This window comes from Vitis vinifera, chromosome 1, assembly GCF_030704535.1.
Source record: "Vitis vinifera cultivar Pinot Noir 40024 chromosome 1, ASM3070453v1".
Taxonomy (NCBI): Eukaryota; Viridiplantae; Streptophyta; class Magnoliopsida; order Vitales; family Vitaceae; genus Vitis; species Vitis vinifera.
The window spans coordinates 7,170,737-7,195,303 of NC_081805.1; the positions used below are offsets into that span (position 1 = coordinate 7,170,737).

The 24,567-nt window shown below is 38.2% G+C and overlaps 4 protein-coding genes and 1 non-coding gene across 7 annotated transcripts; 4 read left to right on the top strand and 1 right to left on the bottom strand.

Annotated features, from left to right (window-relative positions):
- The first annotated feature begins 823 nt into the window (after window positions 1-823).
- On the top strand, window positions 824-13,957 carry LOC100242447 (eukaryotic translation initiation factor 4B2). 2 transcript variants are annotated; one of them, XM_002285468.4, is made up of 3 exons: window positions 824-2,273; window positions 12,253-12,672; window positions 13,502-13,957. In XM_002285468.4, exons 1-3 carry the CDS (start codon window positions 1,150-1,152, stop codon window positions 13,524-13,526), a joined length of 1,569 nt encoding a protein of 522 aa, XP_002285504.1. In that variant the 5' UTR covers window positions 824-1,149; the 3' UTR covers window positions 13,527-13,957. The 2 variants fall into 2 exon arrangements, with proteins under 2 accessions (XP_002285504.1, XP_059595509.1); XM_059739526.1 differs by lacking the exon at window positions 13,502-13,957 and having other exon boundaries at window positions 892-2,273; window positions 12,253-13,064.
- Window positions 13,958-14,085: 128 nt separating this feature from the next.
- Window positions 14,086-16,869, top strand: LOC109122650 (GDSL esterase/lipase At5g14450). 2 transcript variants are annotated; one of them, XM_019219975.2, is made up of 6 exons: window positions 14,086-14,277; window positions 14,497-14,744; window positions 15,277-15,486; window positions 15,584-15,756; window positions 15,944-16,214; window positions 16,435-16,869. In XM_019219975.2, the coding sequence occupies exons 2-6, from the start codon at window positions 14,504-14,506 to the stop codon at window positions 16,692-16,694; spliced, it is 1,155 nt and encodes a 384-aa protein (XP_019075520.1). In that variant the 5' UTR covers window positions 14,086-14,277; window positions 14,497-14,503; the 3' UTR covers window positions 16,695-16,869. The 2 variants fall into 2 exon arrangements, with proteins under 2 accessions (XP_019075520.1, XP_059595513.1); XM_059739530.1 differs by lacking the exon at window positions 14,086-14,277 and having other exon boundaries at window positions 14,305-14,744.
- A 61-nt stretch (window positions 16,870-16,930) lies between these two features.
- Window positions 16,931-17,003, bottom strand: TRNAR-ACG (transfer RNA arginine (anticodon ACG)). The gene has a single exon. It is a non-coding gene; the product is annotated as a tRNA-Arg (tRNA).
- Window positions 17,004-18,005: 1,002 nt separating this feature from the next.
- LOC100264440 (GDSL esterase/lipase At3g26430) lies at window positions 18,006-20,201 on the top strand. Its single transcript, XM_019219982.2, has 5 exons — window positions 18,006-18,303; window positions 18,878-19,087; window positions 19,184-19,353; window positions 19,441-19,711; window positions 19,786-20,201. Exons 1-5 carry the CDS (start codon window positions 18,066-18,068, stop codon window positions 20,040-20,042), a joined length of 1,146 nt encoding a protein of 381 aa, XP_019075527.1. The 5' UTR covers window positions 18,006-18,065; the 3' UTR covers window positions 20,043-20,201.
- Window positions 20,202-21,237: 1,036 nt separating this feature from the next.
- LOC100259265 (GDSL esterase/lipase At3g26430) lies at window positions 21,238-24,354 on the top strand. The gene is made up of 5 exons (XM_002285476.4): window positions 21,238-21,619; window positions 22,056-22,265; window positions 22,356-22,525; window positions 22,618-22,888; window positions 23,955-24,354. The coding sequence occupies exons 1-5, from the start codon at window positions 21,385-21,387 to the stop codon at window positions 24,218-24,220; spliced, it is 1,152 nt and encodes a 383-aa protein (XP_002285512.1). The 5' UTR covers window positions 21,238-21,384; the 3' UTR covers window positions 24,221-24,354.
- The last annotated feature ends 213 nt before the right edge of the window (window positions 24,355-24,567 follow it).

A 24,567-nucleotide genomic window follows, 5' to 3' on the forward strand; every position in this document is an offset into this window, starting at 1 on the left:
TCAAGTACCAACATTCATTTTCTCTCTCTCTTTATATTGAAAGTCATGATATATAAAGGTGTTATTAAGAGTTTTAATTTCATTATTCTATTATCGATAAATTTAAACTTAAAAAAAAAAACTTTCAAAAGATGAAATTGAAAAGAGATAACAAATGTAATATTAATTAATTCAAAAGGTGAAATAGTTTTACAAATGAAACCTTAAGAACTTTCATTTATATAGGAATCGGTAGAGGAGAAAAGTAAACTTTTCAATGTAATATAAAAATGAACACGAACATGTGACCTAATGAATAATAACAATTAATTTCATCCACTTTTTAGGTTTGAATTAAATATATTTAATCATTATTAATTTAAAATTTAACTAAATATTTTCCTTACTTTGATTTAAAAAAGAGGTTAAGTCATGAAATTTTAGAATAAAATGACTAAATATATTTAGAATTTTAATTGATTAAAAGATGCTAAATTTATAAATCTAGCGTCTTTTATGTGTGAATTTGAAGAGGAATCAATTTTTTAATATTTTAATTATTTACATATAAGTTTAAAAAAAAATTATATGTATATATAAAATGTAAATTTACAAAATAAAAAACGTGGCAAAGAGTATAGATAGATGAGCAAGGGTATCAAAGGGTGGAGAGCTGAGTTGGAAGAGTGACGGGGCCCCAGGGCAAACTGGTCTTACTTTGTAGAAAACACAAAAAACGGAGAAAATGGAAGCAATGTTTTCAAAACCATTTGCACCGTCAAGATCTGGTACCATGTCAAGAAAATGAATTGCTGAGATTGGAGGCGTGTTAGCCACTCGCGGAGGAAGCAGGTAGAGCCAAACTCCTTCCACGTCCCCCTTTAACCCATCCAGCTTTAAAAACGCACAGCTGTGCCCTGAGAGAAATCTGTTGAGTGTCTCCCTTCTGGCTAAGTTGCTTCCAATTACAACTGTAACGCTCCTGTCTCTTCTGCGCATGTTCTCGGAGCTCCGGCTCCATTTTTCGGAGCCCTAGCTCTCTAAGTTTTGTTCCTTCTCCTTCTCCGAAAAGCAAACGCAAAAAAGACAAAAGATAGCATTTTGAAAACAATTTGATTGCCTTCTCTTCCTTTTTTGGGTTCAGATCTTAAGGGTTTTGGTTGACGAAAAATGTCGAAAGCTTGGGGAGGGGCCGGTGCCTGGGCGGCCGATGCTGAGAGGGCCGAAGCCGAAGAGCGTGAGCAAGCCGAAGAGCGTCAGCAAGCGGCGGCGGCCGCTGCGGCCGGTTCTCAGGGCTTCCCTAGCCTGAAAGAAGCCGTCGCCAAGCCCAAGAAGAAAAAGATCAGTCTCATGGAGTTCACGATGGGCGTTTACACCGATTCGGGAGGCGACGCGCGCCGGGATTCGCCGATGGAGTACAAGGGTTTGACGCAGGACGAGATGCTTCGGCTTCCTACCGGGCCTAAAGAGCGGTCCGCTGAGGAAATGCAGTACGGTCGACTCGGCGGGGGCTTCCAATCGTATGGCCGGTCTGGCCCACCTTCGAGTCGGACGAGAGATCGAGATGGGGATGGTTCTTGGGGCGGTAATCGGAGGTCTTACGGTGGATTTGATGATGATCGGAGGGCTCCACCCCCTAGGGCTTCGGATTTTGATCAACCTTCTAGGGCCGATGAAGTTGATAACTGGGCAATGGCAAAGAAACCTCTTCCTTCGCATTCGGTTGATCCAGGACGGCCTAGTCGGTACAGTTCGCTTGGTGTTGGTGGCTCTAGGGCTGACGAGGTTGATAATTGGGCAAGTGGGAAAAAGTCACTTCCTGCTAGAACTTCCAACATCGGTCCGGGGTTTCGCGACTCTGGCCCAGAGCCAGATCGGTGGAGTAGGGGAGGATTGCGAGAGGGTGATCGTGAGCGCCCCCGATTGGTTTTGGATCCACCAAAGGGAGAAGTGGTGGGCAGCGAACCAGCAAGGTCGAATAGGCCCAATCCTTTTGGAGCAGCTCGACCTAGGGAAGAAATTTTGGCTGAAAAAGGATTGGATTGGAAGAAGTTGGATTCAGAAATTGAGGCTAAGAAGACAAGTAGGCCAACTAGCTCGCACTCCAGTAGACCTTCGAGTGCACAGTCTAGCCGGTCTGAGGGTCCAATCATACAGAGTTTGGATGGAGCAGCAAAGCCTCGGCCAAAAGTGAACCCTTTTGGAGATGCCAAGCCTAGGGAGGTTTTGCTTGAAGAGCGAGGTAAGGATTGGCGGAAGATTGATAGGGAATTGGAGCATCGAGGTGTTGACAGGTCCGTGTTGCACAATTTGAATATATTTCATTATCAGTTATGATTTTGTTTCTTTATCATTATTTTATTACAATTGTGTTGTGGCGAATTATTTTGTTAAAGATCATTGCTATGGCATTTTGGCATGCCATTTTTCTTGCTTTATACATATTGACGGTTGGGGATGCATTTTAATGCTTATTTTATTAGCTATAATTGCTGCCTCTTGCCTTCTAAATGCTGCCAGTAGTGATTGATTGATATAAATTTTTCCTTTTGGATGTAGAATATATATTTTTGAAGAGTGCTTACACATGAATTTAAATTAGAATCACAAAGGCTAAGAGAGCCTTAGGGGGCTCATTTGGATGGCTTGAGTATGCAGATTGCATGAGAGTTTGTGTATCCATGTGTGAATGGGTTTTCAAGTTCAGGGCCTTGTGGAGAGAGATCGATAGGTGGGACTGCCATTTGTCAGCCAGTTAGAAGCAGCTGCAAATCACCCTTTGTAGGGAGGTGAGGAGAGTTGCAGTTAAATACCATGTTTCCTACTCATGATACATCCTCCACTATGAACTAGGAAATGAGGGTTGGTTTATTTAGATTGCGCGTTTGTCTTTGTGTCCCTTTGCAGGGGGAGGAAGAGGAGAGTTGCAACCAAATACCATTTTTAAGTTGTACTCTACCACCAATTATTGAATGGAATCATTTGTTTTTTTATATCATTTTCTTCTTTTAGATATGAAATTAGGTTTTTAAGTCCTTTTTTTAAAAATTTTAATAATAAATGTTAAAATTGGATTTTGACCTTGAATGCATGTGTGGTATTTTGATATAATAGGGGTACAAATAATGTTTTGGCAAGGGTTTGAGGCACACACTTTAAGGCTTTGCCCCAAGGCTAGGCGTTGGGAGGTGGCATCAATGCTATAGCCTCAACACACAAGAATTGAGGCTAAGCCTCACCTTGTTGAGGCATGCAACATCAAGGCCTAGGCCTTCAATATCTACTATGCATTAACGGGTTTTGGGTTTTTGGCACCTAAGTCTTGAGTCTTTAGTCTTGGGAACTACAAAGTTTGCTGTGAAGATTTTGTGCCTCACTTGTTTTGTAGTAGGATGTGAGTGTAATTGGAATTCATTCCGTTTGATATTCATAATTTAACAATTAGAACTTTGATATTAATAAAATTATTAGTTCTCTCACTTAGTTACTTAAACTGTTGAACCATTAGGTGCATACCAAGAAAGAAAGATTGCTTGACCACAACAAGCCTAATTCATTGGTATGCAATATGTACAACAATAAATTGAAAGATAGACATTTGAAGCTAAAGTCATTTGGGGAAGATAAGGATTAGTTTGGTTACTTCTTGATGAAACATCAAATGATGAGTGGCTTTTTGAGTGAGATTTTGAATATCAAGCGAGTGAAAATATCAAGGAAGAATGAAGATGATTTTGATGTTGATGTTTTTGAGGAAGAAGGAAGAGAAAATGTGTGTTCAGATGTGAGTGTTGGGTACAAGTATGTATTTAGGTGTTTGATCCTTCACACCTACAAATTATAGGATACGTGGATTTGGCTAAAGAAGAGCTTAATAATGGGCATAGACACTTGGATATGGTATAATAAAATAAACTAACAAAAAAAAAAAAAAATATTAGGAATCAATCATAAGTAAAGGTGTTTTTTGGTAAGAACTCCCCCTCTTTTCTTTGTTATCCTTATATTTTTCCATCCCTAAACATTTTTGTAAAGTTTACTTGCGAGCAATTTTTTTTCCCAATATAATTATCTGCTAAGGAAGTTAAAAATAAAAAAATTAAACAATCATATTCTAAGTACAGTAGTAGTATTCAACAAGGACCCCACATTCACACTCATGTTGTGTTTGTCCCACACAAGTACGCTCAGTGATTTTGGAGAGTCCAAGTATCATACCAAAAAGAGAATACAAAGGAAATAAGAGAGAGGGGATAATTCACTTAGTTTCATTGCTTACTCTAAGTACATGATTAATAAGTTTAATTTATACTTATTTGTCAAGTAACCGAGTTATATACTTGTATATAATCATTTATCTTATTATTGATAGATGAAGAAAAACAACTACCATAATTGATGGATAAATAAGAACAATGACTAGATTTTTTTTATATTCAACACTCACGAGAAGGATGATTGAAAAATTAGATTTAATGATGATTCCTTGGAAGATCCTAGTAATAATATTTATGGTAGCATTTATCGATTAGTTGGGGTCGGATTGAGGGAGGGAGTATTTTTGTTTTCCCTATCCTTTTTGTCGCTATTAGGAGGCCGTTGTATACACCTTGTGTACTTTGGTGCTCCCCTTTTGGTGTCTTTATACAATTTGCACTTACCTATCAATATATATATATATATATATATATATTTATGGTATGGCATTGAAGACTAGCTAATGAAGCCATGAGAGAAAATTGGTTTGTGGGAGAGACAAAGGGGAATTAAATTAGAAACTATTAGGAAAGACATAATTAATTTTCTTACCATGATGAGGAAAGTCAAAACTATTAATTTTGTCTTTGTTTAATATTTGAAGGAAGTCAAATTGGGGCTAGAGAAAATTCAAAGGAATCTCCTCAAAGAGGTGGGGCACTTGTGAAAAAGATGCATCTTGTGAAGTGGTTGACAGTGTGCATGGAGAAGAGTAAAGGAGCTTTAGGCATTAGATGCATTTCTTCACTTAATAAGGTGCTTTTGTGCAAGTAGAGTTGGTGATAGGCAACCCAAAGAGGGAAGTCTTTTTTTTCAAGATTGCATGAGAAATTTGTGAAGAGGGGAGAGAAAGATAAGGTGGTGTGGATGGGTCAAGGAATGGTGTTTTCTCGGTTAAATCTTAGTTTTCTATGTTGGAGCCATGGTGCTCAATTCTTTTCCTTGAAGGTATTATTTGGAATTCATGGCCCATGGGTTTTGTTTAGAGCAACTTCAGAATAGAGGTTGGTCCTTGGCAAATAGATGTTACCTCTTTAAAAGCATGATGAAATCTATTGAGTTGGGGGTCAAGAGTCTTTCTATCCTCTATAAGGCTCTTTTATGCAAATGGAGTTGGAGATTTGCTATGGAAAGAGAGGCTTTTTGGAACCAAGTGATTAGGGGAAAATATGGGGAGGAGCAAGGGGGTTGGAGTTCAAAGGAAGCAAGGGGGGAGACACATGGTGTGGGACTGTGGAAAACCCTTAGGAAAGAATGGGAAGTCGTGAAAAGTAGGCTGGTTTTCGTTGTGGGGAATGGGAAAAGGATAAAATTCTGGAAAGACATTTGGTGTGGGGATGAACCCCTTTGTGTTTCTTTTCCTTCTCTATTTGCATTGGCTGTTTCCAAGGATGCTTGGGTTAAGGATGTTTGGAGGTGTAATGAGGGTGGGGGAAGTTGGAGCCCTTTGTTTTCTAGACCGTTTAATGATTGGGAGTTGGAAGAGGTGTGCAGTTTTTTTGTGGCCTTAAATAGGAAGCAAATTCAGCAAGGGGTGGATGATAGGGTGATTTGGAGAGAGACTAATTGTGGGAAGTTTTCGGTTAAGTCTCTCTACAAATCATTAGTATCAGGCCATCCAATCTCCTTCCCATCGTCGGCTATTTGGAAAGTTACGGTGCAGCCTAGAGTGAGTTTTTTTGGGTGGGAAGCAACGTGGGGAAAGGCTCTCACCTTGGATCAGCTTCAAAGGAGAGGTTGGGCTCTAGCGAACAGATGTTACCTTTGTCAAAGACATGAAGAATCAATTGATCACATTCTTCTTCATTGTGAAAAGGTTAGAACTCTTTGGGTGCTGCTCTACTCAATGTTCGGGGTGCAGTGGGTGCTGCCTGCCACGGTTAAGGAGACGCTTTCGGGGTGGAATGGGTCTTTTGTGGGGAAGAAGAGGAAGGGTGTTTGGAAAGCAAGTCCTTTGTCCATTTTTTGGACGGTTTGGAAGACAAGGAACAAAGTTGCTTTTGAGGAAGAGGAGTTGTCAATCCAAAGACTCAAGGCTTCTTTTGTTTATTTTCTTTGGTCGGAGACAAAGAGGTCTATAAAAGATGGTCCCTCGACCTTAGTTGATTTTGTCGGGTGGGTGGATTCCCGTTAAGGGTGTGGATAGGGTGGCTCTTCGCTCCTTGGCAGGCTGCTAGGGAGCGTGGGGTGTTTTTCTTTCTTTTTCTTTTCTCCTTCTTGTACTTTTAGCCACTGCTTCGGTGGTTTTTAATACAATATCTTTATTTATCTAAAAAAAAAAATCATTTTTCATTATCCTAAAGTTAGGGTGCTATAGTACTTGCCTTTTGCTTTATTTGGTATTACTTGTGTTCTTCCTTTGTCGATTAAGGAGACCTTGTTAAGTTGGCTTGGTTCCTTGTAGGAAGAAAGTGAAAAAAGGTTTTGAGAGCTCTACCTTATTCTGTATTTTATAAACTTTGTGGAAAGAGAGAAACTAAAGAACCTTTGAAAATACAAAACAATCAGTTCATTCTTTGAAGAGCTGTTTTTTTATTAACTTGTTGTCTTGGGTTAGGATGCACATTGTAGAAAAAATTTTGTCTTTATTTGAGTTTGTAGATTGGGTGGGGTCTATTTGAGGGAGGTTTTTTGTATTTTCCCTTTGTTTTGGCTAACCTTTTGTTTTCCCTCATATACAATCCGTGCACCTTGGTTTATAGCCCTTTTCATTAAGATATTTTTTCTCTTGCTTGCTTATCAAAAAAGAAAAAAAAAAAGATGTGTAACTGAAAGAGGAGCATTTTGGAAACAAGTCGTTAGTGGGAAATATGAGGAGGAAGATGGAGGTTGGCAAGTCTTGAGAAAGTGAAATATGGGAACGGGGTTAGGCTGTGGAAATCTATCCTTTGTGGTAGGTAATGGGAGGAGGGTAAAGTTTTGGAAGGATATATGGTTTGGGGATGAACCTTAGGTGGATTTATGGGATCAGACAAGTGAGGGGGTGATAGAGACAAGTGGCAACCACCTTTAAAAGTTTATCAAAGGCGCAAAGGAGTGGGCTCCAAGGCCCAAGTTTTAACTTGGCACTCTCTAGATGATAATGGGCTTAGTTGGGATCTTATATAAGTCAATATGGGTTCAGCCTAGAAAGTGCTTTAAAAAATTAAGTTATGGGCTTAGTTAATGGTTAAAGTTACCATTTTCAGTCATTATTGTTGTCATTTTCCAACAGTCTTTAATGTGGTCAGTAATCAGTCCAAGTTTGTCATTTTCAAGTTGCATTTTGTTGTGTCTAGTTCCAAGGAGTTATAAGTCCATAGAAAAGTCTCATATAGTCGTTGATTAGTCTTTTGGAGGAAATCAATCAATGAATGAATTTTCAGCAGCCAGTTTTTTCTTTGTGACATGCAAAGAGTACTTGGGTGTGAAGCCTAAGGTTTCTAGGAGTGATTCCTAAGGTTCTTTCAATTATACTCTCCTTGCATTTTATTTTCTGTACTGCATCAGGGGGGTTGTTAGAACCTTTGTTTCTTTAGCCTTCTAAACGATTGGGGAATGGACATCGTAGAGGAGTTCTTTTCAAGGTTGCAAATGGATAGCTTACTTCATAAATATAATGAGGTATTTTATCCTGTTTCTAGGGCATGTCAGCAGATAGTGAAGGGGAAGACAAGATAGTGTGGTTAAACTTAAGAAACACTAAGTTCTCAATTAAGTCTTTATACGTTGCCTTGGAATCGAGAGAATCGATTTCGTTTCCAACAAGTCTAATTTGAAATTCCTGGGTACCTTTTTAAGTAAGTTTTTTCACTTGTGAGGCCAGTTGAGGGAAGTTTTTAACCCTAGATCAGTTTCAAAAAAGGTGTTCTTTGGTCACTGGTTGTTTTCTTTGTAAAGTCAAGAAAGAACCCATAGATCACATCCTTCTTCATTGTGTAAAGATACAAGTTCTATGGCAGTTGCTTTCACTTTGTTTCACGTTCATTAAGTGCAAGTTGCTACAGTTAATGAACTATACTGAAAGAAAGGAATCAAAGATCTTTGATTATGAGGAGTAAGCAGATTGAGCCTCGAAAAGTTCTTTCTTTGAAATTCATTTTTGGAGAGATGTAATTTCTGCAGACCTTGAAAGGGTCTTTTATAGACTCGAGTAACAAAGAGCATGGTTTGGTGAGCGGAGCAGTCTGGATTTAGATTAGGGAGAAGGAGGTTCAACATAGGAAGGAGCATTTGAATGGCTGTCTAGTTGGGAGATGGGGAGAAGACCCAAACCTAACTCCAAATTTGGTTGCATTGAGGAGATGGGTAGGTCATAGTTGGACTTTGAAAGGGAGACTGAGGATTTCCTTGCTAGGGGGTGCCCTTCTCTTGTTCGATTTTAAGGATATCTTTGATGTAGAGATGGTGTTGTCAAGGGATTTAAGAAGGTATAAGGAAAAGTTTTTGCATTTGGACAGGTGGACCCTGGTGGTAGGGTGTTTTTGAAAAGGTGAGCATGCTAAGGAAGTGTGGGTGAGAGTGATGGGGCTTCATCTGCACTTATGGTGTCAAGAAGTGTTTAAAAAGCTAGGGGATAGTTGTGGTGGTTTTATTGCAGTGGATCAAGAGTCAACTCATCTTCAACACTTGCAATGGGTAAGAGTTTTGTTGAGATCAGATGGGAGAAGGATGCCTGGGTTTGAAGGTGGTGGTGGGCTTGTCTTGCTTCATCATTCAATTGTGGTGGGAAGTACCACCATGGATTTTTCTCAAGAGGTTTCAAAGCAGTGCGTTTTTTGGTTTAGAGATTAGGGGTAAGGTTATGGGAGGGGCATGAGCTGACGAGAGTGTGAGGGTGTAGATTCCATTGCTGCAGTTGGTGGTAGATGTTGTGTCGCCCAGTGATGGGGGAGAGAGGGGAAAGGTTGGTAAGGGCTGATGGTTCTGAAAAGGCTATGGTAGACTGTAGAAAGCTGTGGAGTGTGATGGTGATGGGAGGAAAGTTGCTTGCATTGGGGGCTGCATGGGGGTGGTGTCTTTTAAGGGAGCCCTAAGTGGGGTTGCTTGGGGGCTGAAAGAAGTGGGCTTTGAGGGCTTGAAAGAGGCCCAAGTCTTTAAAGGATTCTCAAGTGAAGTGGCCCATCTATCTAATGCCCATTGGAAGAGTCAAAAGTTCTAATTTCTGAGGAGGTGTGTGGGGTGGGTCATCATTGTAAGGAGGCCTATAGCCTTCTTGTTTTTTTCTATGGCCCAAGGTGGAGGTGAGGGCTCTGTTAACCTGGATTGCGGAACTAATTCTAAGAATAGCCCAATGGAGGAGTTCTCTTTTTGGGGCTTCTTTCACTTCTTAAGGGCACAATTTCTGGAATTCTGAGTTCTCCTTGTTAGCGGTTTTTCACACAAGCACAGACATGGCCCTTATGGTGAAAGTGGTTGGACCGCCTTGGTACTATCTCTGTCTCTGTTTCTTCCTTGGGGACATGGGCAACTTCTCCTTTTCTTTTTTGGGAATGGTCTTGGTCTAGAGGGATGTGAGTTAGATTTGCAGTTGATTTACTGGGAGGGAGAGGAGTTATCCTCTAAGGATGATTTTGGTGGACGACACCTTGGTAGAGTTTGAAGAGGCTAGGGTAAGGATGATCGAAGGATAAGGAAGACTGGGCATGCCTTGGTTTTGGTTTCAAGGGGCAGAGGTGCCTCTGCAGAATTGGTCCTTAAGCAACCTGGCAGCTTTCAACAACTGGTTGGGCATGCTGAAAGTGGGATTTGAGGCTAAGACCTTGGCTCTTTTCAGAAAAATGAAAGTTAGGAAAGAGGTAAGGGGCTGGGAGGGTGGGAAGAGGAGGAAGAACTCTTCATCTTCAAAGTTTGAAAGAGAAATGAAGAAGTTGGAGAGTTTTATGAATTATAAGGGATCAGAAAGTGGACGATCAGGATGTGGAAATGAGCAGTAAATCACAGCAGTGGGTAGATGATGCTTTTTTCATTTTTTTGGAATGTTGGAGGGGCTTCGGACAGCGTCATGAGGAAGTTCATCTAGGCCATGTTTGGACTGCAGCAACCAGTTTTGGTATGCCTGCGAGAGGGTTGTCTAGGGGCAACTTGGTTTTTTAGGTCTTTTAGGCTTTAGGTTTAGTTTGGGGGGCAGGTTCTTGTTACCCTTTCCTTTCGCTTGCTGTAAGGTGCTATTTTTATGCACCATATGTACTTTGATGTGCTTTTTCAAGCGCTTTTAATATAATCACTCATTTTACGTATAAAAAATAAATAAATTATTTTTTTGATTTTCTTCCATTTCTCTTCTCTCTCTCTCTCTCTTGTTTAAGTGGAGGCTTATGCCTTGCCTCATTTGTGCAAAATGTCTTAAGATTGTCTTTTAAAACATTGAGTATGATAAATTATCTTATTGTCATTTTATTTAAAAACAAATGTGTGAACCTTTGTTTGTAAGACTACCTCCCCTTAGGGAAGAGAAATCTCTATTCCCTTATCAGCTGATACAATCTGCTAGCATTATGCCTAAACTTTCATGAAATGCCTAATTTACTCCCTGGAAGAAATAAATAATGGAAAAAGACCGGTTAAACCCTGAAGTTAATTAGTATGAAATTCAAGTGATAAGCCTATGTAATGCAAATAATATGAATTTTATTCTCAATTTTTTTACATTTCCTCAAAGTTGAAATTCCATTAAGAAAAGTTCCACCCCACCCCACTCCCTTTCTGAAATAATATACTTCTGCTATTAATCCATTTATGAAAAAAAATTCCCCTTTATTTTTTCCTCAAATTTCAGTTATAGGAAAGCTAAATTATCTTTTTAAACTTTGTTTGAATGGAATTTCTTGATAAATATATTTTGGAAAAATATAAATTTATGTTTATTTTCTTGAACACCATATTGATTAGGCCTATGGTTTAATTGGTCTTTTAAATTTGTTTCCCACAAAGGTCTAAATAGGTATTTAAGAAAAAAATTTGGGTTAATGTCAGTATTTCACTAATGTTACTTTGCTGTAGTGATAGAAAAGAAAAAGCAAAAAAATAAAAATAAAAATCCAGTTGTGAGGGTAAGGCTCCTATATATTTTTATGAAATCCTAAGGAAGGTCAATGTATTCTTCCCATTTTGGTCAAGTTACAGCTTTGGGACTGCTCAAAATTTTTGAAGATGAACTTATGAGGTTGTTTGAAACCCCTAATTGGAAGCAATGTGAAGGGAGGTTTTCACCCCATTTTCAATGTGAAGGGGCGGTCCTTGTAATTTATGAAGCCTCAGGAGGTCAATGTAATTTTCCTTCATTTTTTCTTTCCAGATGACTGCATTGGGATCCATCAAAATTTCTTGAAGATGAAACTTTTATGTTTTTCTTACTATATTTACTATGACCATTCTAATTTTTGAAACCCTTGAAGAGCATGATATGTGTTCTCATCTTCTATTTGTTGCAATTTTTGCTGCATTTTTGCCCCCTCTCCATTGCCTTGAAATATAGTATTTTACTTGTCAAAAGAATCTTTATTCTGTTAATTTAAATAACTAATCTATGTCCTTCCCATGTGCTTCCTTTTAGGATATTACCCACCAGTTCTTCCATCTTCTACCTTGTTGCTGATGCCTTTCCCCTTCTAGTATCATTATTTTTCAAAAGAATGTATTGGCTTTGTTTGTGTTAGGATTTAAGCCAACCTAGTTGTCTATCTGTTGACATCATTATGTAAGCAGGGATTTTCTTTGAGTTCTTGACATCTTTTCAGTGGTAATTCCACTGGTTTGTTCAATTTCTTGGTATATAAGCATTGCATTTCCTCCAAGCTTTGTATTTACTCCAAGCTTGGTATTGATATGTCCTGGCACAATTTGTATTTCCTCCATGCTTGCTTTACATATCCTGTGTATGTTTATCTCACAGGAGGCCTAATGCAAATACATGCGTATAGGTCTCAAATACATGTGTATTTGCTATATATCAGCATTGCATTGTGGATGAACTTCGTGAATTAAACTAGATTGTCAGTGTCTTTTTAATCTTTCAAGCAAATGAAATTGTTTCAGGCCTCAGACAGAGGAAGAAAAGCTTTTAAAAGAAGAGATAGAGCAGCTAAAGAAAGAATTACAGAATGAGTTGGGTAACAGTGAAGCTGCACTAGCGTCTGGAGGGGCCCAGACCAGTTTACGTGATGAAATTGCTAGCAAAGAAAAAGACTTAGAACAGCTGATCCGCGATTTGGATGACAAAGTTCGTTTTGGTCAGAAAGCCATTGAAAGGCCTGGGTCTGCAGCAGGCAGAGTAGCTGTCTTTCCTGAGAGACCACCCTCTCAGTCTGGATCAGTTGAGGAGTTCAGAAATACAGAGTTCATGGAGAGGCCTCGATCACGTGGTACAGGAGATTTGTGGACAAGACCTGTTGATGACAGAAGAGCTTTCCAAGGTGGTAGAGATAGAGGATTTCTTGGTAACAGAGATCTGGGCAGGTATGGATTTAGCCTCGCTTGCAGTCTACTAAGCACTTCTGCTATTTTCAGAGCCTTAAGAGCCACTAGTAATATTACTTAACAGTGTTATAGCAATCTGTAAAAGATTGAAACTGGTTCTCCAAAAAGAAAGGGACAAAAATTGCATTCATAATGAATATTTTATCAACCAAAATCAGAAAATTTAATCATTGTAATTTTGTTATTTGGTAAAAATTGTGTTTTAGGAATCAGGTGTACAGTGACAAAGGTGTTACTATTGGTTATGTTTTTCACTCAGAACTGTAAAATCAGTATCCTTGTCACAAATATGAGCCACCTCTCTGCATGGTGTACAGTGACAAAGATGTTACTATTGGTTAATATATATATATAATTTATATTTGAAACTCTGATTGGAGGAGATTGTCTTTAGAGTTTTGGTTACTAGAATTTTGTGTTGGTATGTTTTGAAGCAGAAGAAAATGTTCTTATATTATAACTGTTCAGAAGATTCTTAGGTTAGGGTACTTCATACATGGGAGTGGTTTTTGTAGCAGACATAGTTTGAGAGTTGAATTCATTTGAAGTTAAAGAGTATTCTTTCTTTGTTTTTTCTTTTGTGTATTTTCCTTGATATTTCTGTAGTTATTCTGCATTACATTATTGCACTGTTACACAGCCTCTCCCCTTCCCATAGGGTACTTTTGTACGAGCAATACTTGTGGATCTGACCCATATTTATTCTGTGTTTTTTTTATTATTTCTCTTCTCTCCATATGGTACTTTAGTATGGGCAATTCCTCTGGCTCTGACCCATATTGTTGTGTGATCTTTTGTTATGTGACAGGTCTAGATCGCGGGAAAGATGGTGAACTTATGTTGATGTGGATTCATTGGGTTTCCTCTTCATCTCTTTTAACAGCCAGCAAAGAATAATTTTCTCTCCTTACTTTTTGATTGTTGTCTTGATTTTGCTCTGAGAAACGGGGCTAGAATTATTGGGAACTGGTACAGGGGACTCTTGCATTTATCTATTGTTATATCTTGAAACTTTGTAAAATTGCAATTTTTTCTTTTTTCTTTTTTCTTTTTCCTGTGTTGAGGCAGGGAGCCTGTATTGTTCTTAAGACCCAATTTTCAATGAACATTATGGGCCTCGGTAGTTCTATTTTTCTGACACTCATTTGGGAGTCTGGAAAAAGGATTTGACTGTATCCCTTGTTTTGTGGAGTTTTACCTGGATATTGTGCTGACATCAGACATGGGACATCGGACATCAGATGTTAATATGGTTTTTGGAACACTTTAATGTTGTCAAATTGTGGGTTGATTATTGATTGTGGAATGTGTGTAGTGTGATGTAAAATCAGCCGGATTTTACTGAATTGATTACAAGAATGAATGCGTTTCGCTATGAATCCATTAAAAGTTTCCCACTTGTTTCAGTCTTGTGTTTATTTGCCCATTATATCCTTCCACACGATTCAGCCATCAGCCATCGGGAGTTGCCTCATCCTCAGGTTGAAAAATGTAACCCATCCATGGATGAGAGAGACAAGCTGTTGCTCCCTTGATGTAATCCTCCGCGATTCAACCTTGCCTCCCAAGTCTCATTATTTTAAGGTTTATTAGCCTTGACTTTCTACTCTTTTTTTCTTTTAATGGTATATGGTCTTGAGAGTGGTTAGGCCTTCAACTTGTTCCCATATCAATCTCGTCAAACTTGGGAACCTCTGTAATCCCATGTACCACTATCCATCACTTATCTAATTAGCCCAAAAATATAGCCAAGAAATTACAAGTTAAAGCTCTTGTTTACATAAATTTCTATTACACTTTCAGGTTTAGTATGGCAGCAGCTGCGGTAATTGGAGTTGTTTTGGTTGCTCTACTCTCAGTTTTCTATGTGAATTGGAGACTTGACCGATCTAGTGGTTGCCACTTTCCGGCTATTTACAACTTTGGTGATTCAAATTCTGACACGGGCAGTGTTTCGGCTGTACTCCGTCGGGTTCCTTTTCCAAACGGGCAGAACTTTGGCAAACCATCTGGACGGTATTCTGATGGGCGCTTGATCATTGATTTTATAGGTAATATGTTGGTTGGTAGTTTCATAGTTGCACTCATTAATCCTTTAAATTCAGTACCAACTGGTATCATCCACCAGTACGAAGTTCTCTTTTAGGCCTTTCAACCAATCGATATGACTCCACAGAACAGCTTTTGCTAAAACTCGAGCAGTTCCTTGAAAACTTGCCTTGGATACGCAACCTTTGAGTATTCAGAGATGCTCTCGCTATTCCCAATAAAATGGTTCAGTGACAAATAGCTTCATCCTATGGAATGTGCAGTCTCGGATTGCCACAACAAAGCCTTCCTTTATTTATTTGTCACTTGTCATACTTCTCTCTCTCTCTCTTTTTTCTTTTTTAAGACAAAAATCACTTTGATTTTTTATTTTTTAATCTCAGAATTCTCTCTTGGAAAAGTAATCTCAAATGCTGATTGAAAAAAAAAACAGTATGATTACACGCTTGGGAATACTTTCAAAGAACTTCTGAAAGAAGAAATTCGAAATGGTATAGCCCTTCCCATATTTACTTGGTTTCCCGTGAAATGCAGCTGAAAACTTGGGATTACCTTACTTGAATGCATATCTAGATTCTATTGGAACGAGTTTCAGACATGGAGCAAATTTTGCTGCCACTGGGTCCACAATTCAGCCACCTCATCTCAGAATGTTTGAGGAAGTTTGTTACCCCCTTTCTCTCAACATTCAGCTACTGCAATTTGCACAATTCAAAGCTCGCACTACTCAGCTATACCCACAAGGTACTTACCTATATTTTCTCCCATACTTCTGCTGAAGGCAACTCAATACCTTATCCTCTATGCTTGGTTGTGACATCAATGGTTTCTGACTTTCCAGTTCAAAACTCGGACATTAAAAACACTCTCCCAAGACCGGAGGACTTCTCAAAGGCTCTTTACACTATGGATACTGGACAAAACGATCTTCATGATGGGTTTACCTCAATGACGGTAGAGCAAGTGCAGAAATCCATTCCAAACATAATCAATCAATTTTCTCAGGCCATAGAGGTACTAAGACTTCCTTCCCACGTATGAACATTAGCAGCAGCAATTAATGATTCCCTTACATATTCTCTTCTTTCTAAGACCAACCATCCACTTGTTGGAATTGGTCAGGAAAAGTTGAGGAAGTGCCTTGCTTGATATATATGGGTTTTACTTAACATTTTAATTGCGGTTTTTGCTGCTGTTTCAGCAACTCTACCAACAAGGAGCAAAAATATTTTGGATACACAATACAGGTCCCATTGGCTGCTTGCCCTTCTTTGTTATAAATTATCCTCCAAAGCCTGATAATGTTGACCAAACTGGCTGCATTAAGTCCTACAATGAGGTGGCTCAGGAGTTCAACAGGCAGCTTAAGGACATGGTGTCCCAACTAAGGAGCAAACTTGGAGATGCTCTACTTACTTACGTCGACATCTACTCAGCTAAATATTCCCTAATCAGTGAAGCCAAGATACATGGTAAATTCATTTGCCTTGGCCTTTCTGAATCTCTAGAAATAAACGAAAGATTGGGGACTAATAGTCTAATACTATACATGTAGTTGACTATTCTTGACTTTGTAACTTTTTAAAGCCGTGAGGGCTCAATGGGTCTAAAGGGTGTTCGTCTGTTCAAATGCCAACAGAACACATTGGGCTCAGGCTCAGTACTGATAGTTCTATTATTTGGATTTTGCAGGTTTTGTTGATCCTTTTGGGCAATGTTGTGGGCAAAATGGGAAGTTTCGAGAATGTGGGAAGAAGGCCGTAGTGAATGGGACTGAAGTTGATGGTGCCTCTTGTACTAATCCTTCAGAATACGTTAGCTGGGATGGCGTACATTATACTGATGCTGCAAACCAGTGGGTGGCCGGACACATTCTCAATGGTTCACTGTCTGATCCTCCACTCCCCATCTCTGAAGCATGTCACAAGCCTCTTCACTTGGAGCTGAAATAATGAATGGAATCATCCACATTAAGAGGCAATTACTTGGATATGCATACTAGGGGTGGTCAGACTTTGCTTTATCTTAATATAAAGCAGTTGCATGGAATGTAATTGATGTATAAGATGGGAGAGATACCAATTTTATGGTTGTTAATAGTATAGACTCTAATACGTTTTCAATTCAGTGTTGTGAAAACCTTTGTAAAAACAAAAAATTACCCCCCTATATGCTGAGTTGTGAATTACGACTCCACTGGGGATCGAACCCAGAATCTCTGGTTCCGTAGACCAGCGCCTTATCCATTGGGCCATGGAGTCTTGTTGCTTTGTGGATCACAAATCATTTATTAAATTTCTTATTAAAAAATTAGAGAAGACCAAGTCGAGGTTAAATAGAACCTCGGCCCTACTGGCTCTATGTCACTAATGTAGCGGCATAAAGAATAATACATTTCAGACTTCACACCCTTCAGTCCTTTTGTGGAAAATTTTAAGATACCAACCGATTTTTAATCCCTAATCGGTTTAGTCCAAGAAACCGAAATTTAAATAAAAGAAAGAACTTCAACCAAAGGAAAAAACCACACATATTCATCATCTATCTATCCAACTTAGCATATCAAATTAAATACCTAACTTTTGGAGATTTTTATTTCTACCTTTTTGGTTGATAACTTTTGCACAAAATAACATAAAATAAAAAAACATAGTAAAAATGATGATGGGTGGTTTAGAGACGGATTCAGCTTCCTTTGAGGTTGTTCTGATAATATTATCGACTAATTTTACATGCATTGCAAGATGATACTCTCATTAGATATATAAATCTTAAATTAAAGTAGAGTGAAGAATACAAATAAAATAGAGCATTGTTAAAATATGGTGGTTTAATTAAGATTATGTTTGATTCTTGAAAATTTGTTAAGGAAAATGTAAAATATGAAGGAAAATAAAAATTAAATTTAAAATTAATGAATTATTTTTATATATTATTTTAAATTTATTTCATTTTTTTATTAAATAATTTTAAAATACATGAATTTCTAATTAATTTCAATTATATTTCTATTAGAATCAAATATAAAAAAAATAATTTTTTAAATATTTTCTTTGTTTTTTAGTTTAAGACATCTATATAAGCTAATAAACAATGGAAACAAGATAGAATAAGTTGTCCCATTATAACCTTATCCCCGTAAAATGATGATGGTCAATAAGGAGTAGAATGTTTCATAACGGATAGATGATAATTAGGGTATGAAGGTTAATTTAGGTCAAAACAGTGGGCTTCCATGATAAGGATTGTGGAGTGATATAAATACAGATAATGGCAGTGTTGTCCCTCACTCCCTTCTCAACCTTTACCATATCCTCTCTCCTATGGACTCTACTCTTTTCTTTCTGACACTCACAATTTCTGTGAGTTCAGTCCCGTGGTTGGTGTTGGCCACAGCCACAAGCTGTGATTTTCCGGCCATATTCAACTTCGGAGACTCAAATTCCGACACGGGTGGCTTGTCAGCAGTCTACGGCCAGGCCCCTCCACCCAATGGGGAGACATTTTTCCACAAGCCCGCCGGACGATACTCTGACGGCCGTCTCGTGATCGATTTCATGGGTAAGTAACTACCTTCATCTACTCTTTTTGTACGTCTCTATGTCTCGCTGTGTGTCATGGCTTTTAATTGATTATCATCTGGAAATGCCTAAAATTCTAAAACCAATGGATTTCTGACATTTGAATAATTTGGAAAATAAAACAAACCGTGAGAAGAATGGTGATGTGGTAGACTGTCATTGCATTCTTGTTGTTTCGTGGGTTGATTGATTCCTGTGGTACGCAACCAAATTTGGCCCACGTTCTGTCCAGGAACCCGTGAACTTCCAGTGGCAATTATTGTTTATTTATGATTTTAAAAGGGATGATTGGTAACATATATCCTTCCTAACCAATCACACTGTTACGTGCTTTGTCTTCCAAAACAAATTAATGGCCCGTCTAACACGATCAAAAGTCCGTGTTCATAAGAACATAATCAGGAAGTCGTATTCATATGAATACCGTAACGAAGGTAGGGAATGCTCTAAAAATTCCGTGTGACAACATAAACCTTTCAGACTTTATTTTATTTCGAACAAATCAGAATATAATTCTATGGAAAACTAAGGATGTGGCGAACGTTGTCTGTCAGCGGAGAGATTGGGACTACCGTACTTGAGCGCCTACCTTGATGCGGTGGGCTCCAACTTCACCCATGGGGCCAACTTTGCTACCGCAGGCTCCACCATTAGGCCCCAGAATACAACCTTTCAGCAAACTGGCTACAGCCCTATTTCCTTAAATATTCAATTCTACGAGTTCAACGACTTTCATCGTAGGTCACAGACTTACCGGAACCAAGGTACTTAATTTCCTTGTATCTCTTTAGGCTTTTTCCTAACCGTAGCAAGATCTAACCATTTGGGTGGGGTGGGCCCACGTGAATCCTATGGCACAGGAGGAGTTTTCGAGAAACTCTTGCCAAAGGAGGAGTTTTTCTCCCGTGCTTTGTACACCTTTGATATTGGCCAGAATGATCTCACGGCTGGTTACTTCCTCAACATGTCTGGTGATCAAGTTAGAGCCTACGTTCCTGATCTAATGAACCAGTTCAAAACTATCATTCAGGTGACCGTCCGATGCTTTGACCCTTTGCTTACTATTTTCATTCCTGTTCGACTTTGTTCTTGATCGACGGTGCTCGTCTTCATGCAGTACGTGTACGATCAAGGAGGTCGATCATTCTGGATACACAACACAGGTCCCGTTGCCTGTCTACCGTATATCCTGGACCGCCTACCAATCACAGCTGGACAAGTGGACCACATTGGTTGCGTGGGTCCAGTCAATGACGTGGCCAAATACTTCAACACTAAATTAAATGAAACCGTGGTGGAACTCAGAAAGCAGTTCCCACTGGCTGCAATCACCTACGTTGACGTGTACTCAGTAAAATACACCCTCATCAGCAAAGCAAAGGAACTTGGTAAATCACTGTGAGACTGTAACTTATGATTACAATTCAAGAATTTCAGACGGATTGACGTTGGGAAATTGCAGGATTTGTGGAACCACTGAAAGCTTGTTGTGGGCCTGGTGGCAAATACAACTACAACGTGAAGGTGGGTTGTGGGTGGAAGGGAGTGGTGGATGGCAGAGAAGTTGAGGGGACATCATGCAAAGATCCAACGGTCAAAATTAACTGGGACGGGATCCACTACACGGAGGCGGCCAACAAATGGGTCTTTGATCAGATTGTGGGCGGAGCATTCTCGGACCCACCTGTTCCACTAGCAATGGCCTGTCATAGGCAATAGGCAATAACTTAAGTGTCGTGAACCGTCTCACTCCCTCCTTATGAAAAATTTGAATATCACAACACTCTGCTTCAAGAATAATAGTGTCGGTAAGACATTAAGGCTTCCTGTTACGAAAAGAGCATTATCAAATAAAAAATTTATATATTGTTACCTTCATTCACCCTAATTTCATGGTAGTAGCGTTATCCAAACAATAATATCCATCTATTTCTTCTCTTTCTACCTTTTTTTTTCCTTTTTTTCTTTTTTTTATAAAAGGAGACAACAAAATAAAATACCTACAAATACATATAAAAGATAAATCATAATAATCAAATTAAACTTTCTAACTTTCTAACATTTTTTAAAAAAATTGATCGTTTATGTTTTTTTAACTAAGTAAGATGTTATTCTATTTGTTTCTATTTATTTTCCTATAAATATGAGAACAATTATAAATATTTAGATAATGAGATAATTATAAATATTATTTTTTTATAACTTTTTTTTTTATTATAACAATTTATAACTATTTTCGAATCTAAATTTAAAAATTCATTATTCTTAACCACTAATATATCATCTTTTAAAGTTTAAAGTTATATATTTTACAATAACAAATATGCATATAATACCATTAGAATTTCTAATTACTCATCCTAAAGTACTTTTATTCCCTATCTTTCAATCATCAAAATTTAAACTTTCTCTATCCTTACCCATTTATAGCATAAAAGAGAATGGGTAGCCTCCCTAAGTTGCTCTCCATACCTTTCTCATTTTCTTTCTTTGCCGGTTAAGATGCCAAAAAAACAATCAATTTGGAAATCATTTTTATTATTAAACTAATACATATGGGAAATCATTAATTATTATTAAATATTTTTATAATAAATATTATAATTTCATTTGTGGTAATATATTGACACTTGAAACATTTTTGTTATAAAAAATTTATATACAATTAAGATATTTTAGGCAATAAGAAAAATATTTTATATTAAAATCACTTATAACAAATTTTTTAGCCAACTTTGGATTCATAAAATTTGAAGGGAAAAGCAAAAAAAAGTAAAGTAAAAGAAAGAGAATGTAAAGGAAAAAAAATAATAATAATAAATTATTATATTTTAAAAAGTTTTGTTTTCTAATTAAATATTTATTACCAAATAATGTTTGATTTACCCAAAGCGAAAGCCACAGTGGAGTTGTGGACTTAGGATAAAATTAGCACGTGGAAGGTAGCTGTTGATGCGCGTCACAAATCGCCAGATCCAATCCATTTATTTACTCCTCTATCTAGTATCTACTTTATTCACCCTTTCCCATCTTTACCTCCGCACATTGTTTTCCATCTCCAATGGAGCTGCGCTTGAGAATACTTCTCTCTTTCATCGCCGTGGCTTTCAGCGTAGAGCCATCGAAGGTCTCAGCAACATGTGAGTTTCCGGCAGTATTTAATTTCGGAGATTCAAACTCTGATACAGGCGGTTTGTCGGCCGCATTTGGCCAGGCCGGGCCTCCCGCCGGTGAGACCTACTTCCACGCTCCTGCCGGACGCTACTCCGACGGCCGTCTCATCATCGATTTTATAGGTGCCTACTTCCATTTTTGTCATTTTCGCTCACTTGCATCACGGTTTTTCAATTCTTTTCTTTCTTAAAAACGTAGAGATTTGAGATTTCATTTTCAAAGTGGAGAACAAAGAAGGGGAGAACTTAAACGCCAGTAATGACGCATTGTTGATCTGTGGGACGGCGTTTTTGTTGTTTTGTGGAGTACGATCGGTTCTGCTTTTGAACTTGGGGTACTATTTTATGTTTAAGTCTTATGAAGTGAATAAAAAATTCAAAAGCATGTGTATGGATATTTGGTGAGATAGAAATGAGCAGAAGCGATTGTCTTCAAATGCCAATGCATTTGTGAATAGTTTAATAACGATTTCGTAATTCTACTGATACAAATACAAAAATTGAAACAATAAAATACTTGAAGAGTGATGGCTTGACTGTGATATTTATTGTCTTACAGCGGAGAGTGTGGGGCTGCCATACTTAAGCGCCTTCCTTGATGCGCTGGGGTCCAACTTCACCCACGGGGCCAACTTCGCTACGGCAGGTTCCACCATTAGACCCCCCAACGCCACTCTTTCTCAAAGTGGCTTCAGTCCCATTTCCTTGAACGTTCAGTGGTACGAGTTCCACGATTTTCACCGTAGGTCCCAAATCATTCGTAACCGAGGTAACCATTACTTGATTAATTTCTCTCCCACTCTTATTAATTATTTTTACTTGGCATTATTAGTACTTACTTTTGTGATGATCGGTGCAGGAGGAGTTTTCAGTCAGCTGATGCCCAAGGAAGAATCCTTTTCCCGTGCTTTGTACACCTTTGACATTGGTCAGAACGATCTCACTTACGGTTACTTCAGTAACATGTCCACCGATCAAGTCAGAGCCTACGTCCCTGACGTTCTGGATCAGTTCAGGACTGTCATTAAGGTATTCACCGTCTGATCCGTTGACCCCATTGTTTTAAATGTTTATCCTTAAATCGTAAATAAATCATGCGTGATAATTCTTTAATTGGCCAGGATATTTACGACCAAGGAGGTAGGTCATTCTGGATCCACAACACAGGTCCGGTTGGGTGCCTACCTTATGTTATGGACCGGGTCCCAATCACAGCCGGACAAGTGGACAAATACGGTTGTGCGGATCCCTTCAATGAGGTGGCTAAATACTTCAACCTTAAGTTAAAGGAAATGGTACAGAAACTGAGGCAAGAGCTTCCGGAGGCTGCAATCACCTACGTTGATGTATATAGCGTGAAGTACACCCTCATTACCAAAGCAAAGAAATTTGGTAAGTCATGTTTCGATACTATTTATTATTCAATATACAACTCGAATGTAAAGGTCAAATTTACGTGGATCAGTCAAAATATATTATCTTTATCATCGAATTTAATTCAACTTATTTAATAATCATATTAATTAATGATTATATTATTACTTATAGTATTTGGGTTAGAAATATGTAAGTGAATTAAGGATAACAATTTTATGAGCTAATCGAGTAACCTACCCCTATTGAGATGGGTATGAAATATAAAAAACGTGTATATGTCGGGTATAAGAATATTTTAAAAACCTGAATCGGGTTTGGGATGAGTACAGATTTTGCTCCAACTTGCCTTACCTCGAATATAAATTTATAAAATTATCGTTTAACTACTAGTAAAATGTAAAAAAAAAACTCCTTGTATATATATACTTCATTATTTTCATTTGCCCTAATTTCGAGACCACTTCTTTTTCTTCATCTTCCTTTAATATATTGTTTTTCATTCTTTCTATTTGCCCCAATTCTAATGTTTCTTCTTCTTTTTTCTCTAATGCATTGCCTGAAACCTAATCTCCAATATCAATACCATTTTTTCTTCCTCACTCACATCAACTAAAATACTCTAAAATGCCTCAAAGCCCAAAACTCCTTTATCCCCACATCAAACTAGTCATAGACCTCGATCTCCTTATCATAAATATATGCAACTTAATCGTTTAAAGCATCACCTTGATGTCTTTGTCTGAGAGCACAACTCTAGAGGAATGCCAAAGCTTTTGAAGTAGTGGATTTGATGAAATATTGATTCAAAGATTGATCTGAAAAGGGATTCAAATCCATGAGTGATATTGACCCATTTTTCCGTTTGGTTCATAATCCTTTTGTTAATGAGGATGGGGTTATTAATCCTTGGGGATGGTAACTAATCAACTTGCCTGGGTTTGTGCATGTGCTGAGCATGGAAAATAACTATATTATCGGGTGCGGGAATGGGAATGACACATCCCATACCCACCCTTTGCCATTCCTAACTTGACATGATTTCTGGCATACTGACGGATATGGACATGGGACACAATTGCAGGATTTGTACAACCGTTGAGAGCGTGTTGCGGGCACGGAGGGAAGTACAACTACAACATCCATGTGGGATGTGGAGGGAAGGTGAAGGTGGACGGGAAAGAGGTTGTGGTGGGATCGTGCAAAGATCCATCGGTTAAGATTAACTGGGATGGGGTCCACTTCACTGAGGCAGCAAATAAATGGATCTTTGATAAGATCGTGGGGGGTGAATTTTCGGACCCACCAATCCCATTGAATATGGCCTGCCAAAGGCACCCTGCCCAATGACTACCTTCGGTTTCTACTGTCTAAATTAATGGAATGTTAACCTTCTCTTCTCCCATTAATGTTTGAGGAGGTGCTTTCCATGTGGTATTTCAGTTATCGTGTTGGTAAATTATTGTTTTTTTTTTTAAATTCAACCAAAATTTCAATTTACTAACTTCAAATGAATTTCAGATTTGAATTTGTGGTTGATCATTTAAATTTACCATGTAAAAATTAATTTTAAGACTATTATAAAAGGACTGTGATTGGCTCTTGCAAAGTGTGAAGGAAGAAATTCATTATAAAAAATATATATTTTTTTTTAACATTTGAATATCATAAAAAGTAAAGAGAAAAATATGAATAAA

Coding starts and splice junctions, on each gene's coding strand:
- LOC100242447 (XM_059739526.1), top strand. CDS start 1,150: ATGTCGAAAGCTTGGGGAGGGGCCGGTGCCTGGGCGGCCGATGCTGAG. Junction 2,274..12,252: donor GAGCATCGAGGTGTTGACAG/GTCCGTGTTGCA, acceptor AAATTGTTTCAG/GCCTCAGACAGAGGAAGAAA.
- LOC109122650 (XM_019219975.2), top strand. CDS start 14,504: ATGGCAGCAGCTGCGGTAATTGGAGTTGTTTTGGTTGCTCTACTCTCA. Junction 14,745..15,276: donor CTTGATCATTGATTTTATAG/GTAATATGTTGG, acceptor CGTGAAATGCAG/CTGAAAACTTGGGATTACCT. Junction 16,215..16,434: donor CAGTGAAGCCAAGATACATG/GTAAATTCATTT, acceptor TGGATTTTGCAG/GTTTTGTTGATCCTTTTGGG.
- LOC100264440 (XM_019219982.2), top strand. CDS start 18,066: ATGGACTCTACTCTTTTCTTTCTGACACTCACAATTTCTGTGAGTTCA. Junction 19,354..19,440: donor AGTTCAAAACTATCATTCAG/GTGACCGTCCGA, acceptor GTCTTCATGCAG/TACGTGTACGATCAAGGAGG. Junction 19,712..19,785: donor CAGCAAAGCAAAGGAACTTG/GTAAATCACTGT, acceptor GGGAAATTGCAG/GATTTGTGGAACCACTGAAA.
- LOC100259265 (XM_002285476.4), top strand. CDS start 21,385: ATGGAGCTGCGCTTGAGAATACTTCTCTCTTTCATCGCCGTGGCTTTC. Junction 22,266..22,355: donor CCAAATCATTCGTAACCGAG/GTAACCATTACT, acceptor TGATCGGTGCAG/GAGGAGTTTTCAGTCAGCTG. Junction 22,526..22,617: donor AGTTCAGGACTGTCATTAAG/GTATTCACCGTC, acceptor TTAATTGGCCAG/GATATTTACGACCAAGGAGG.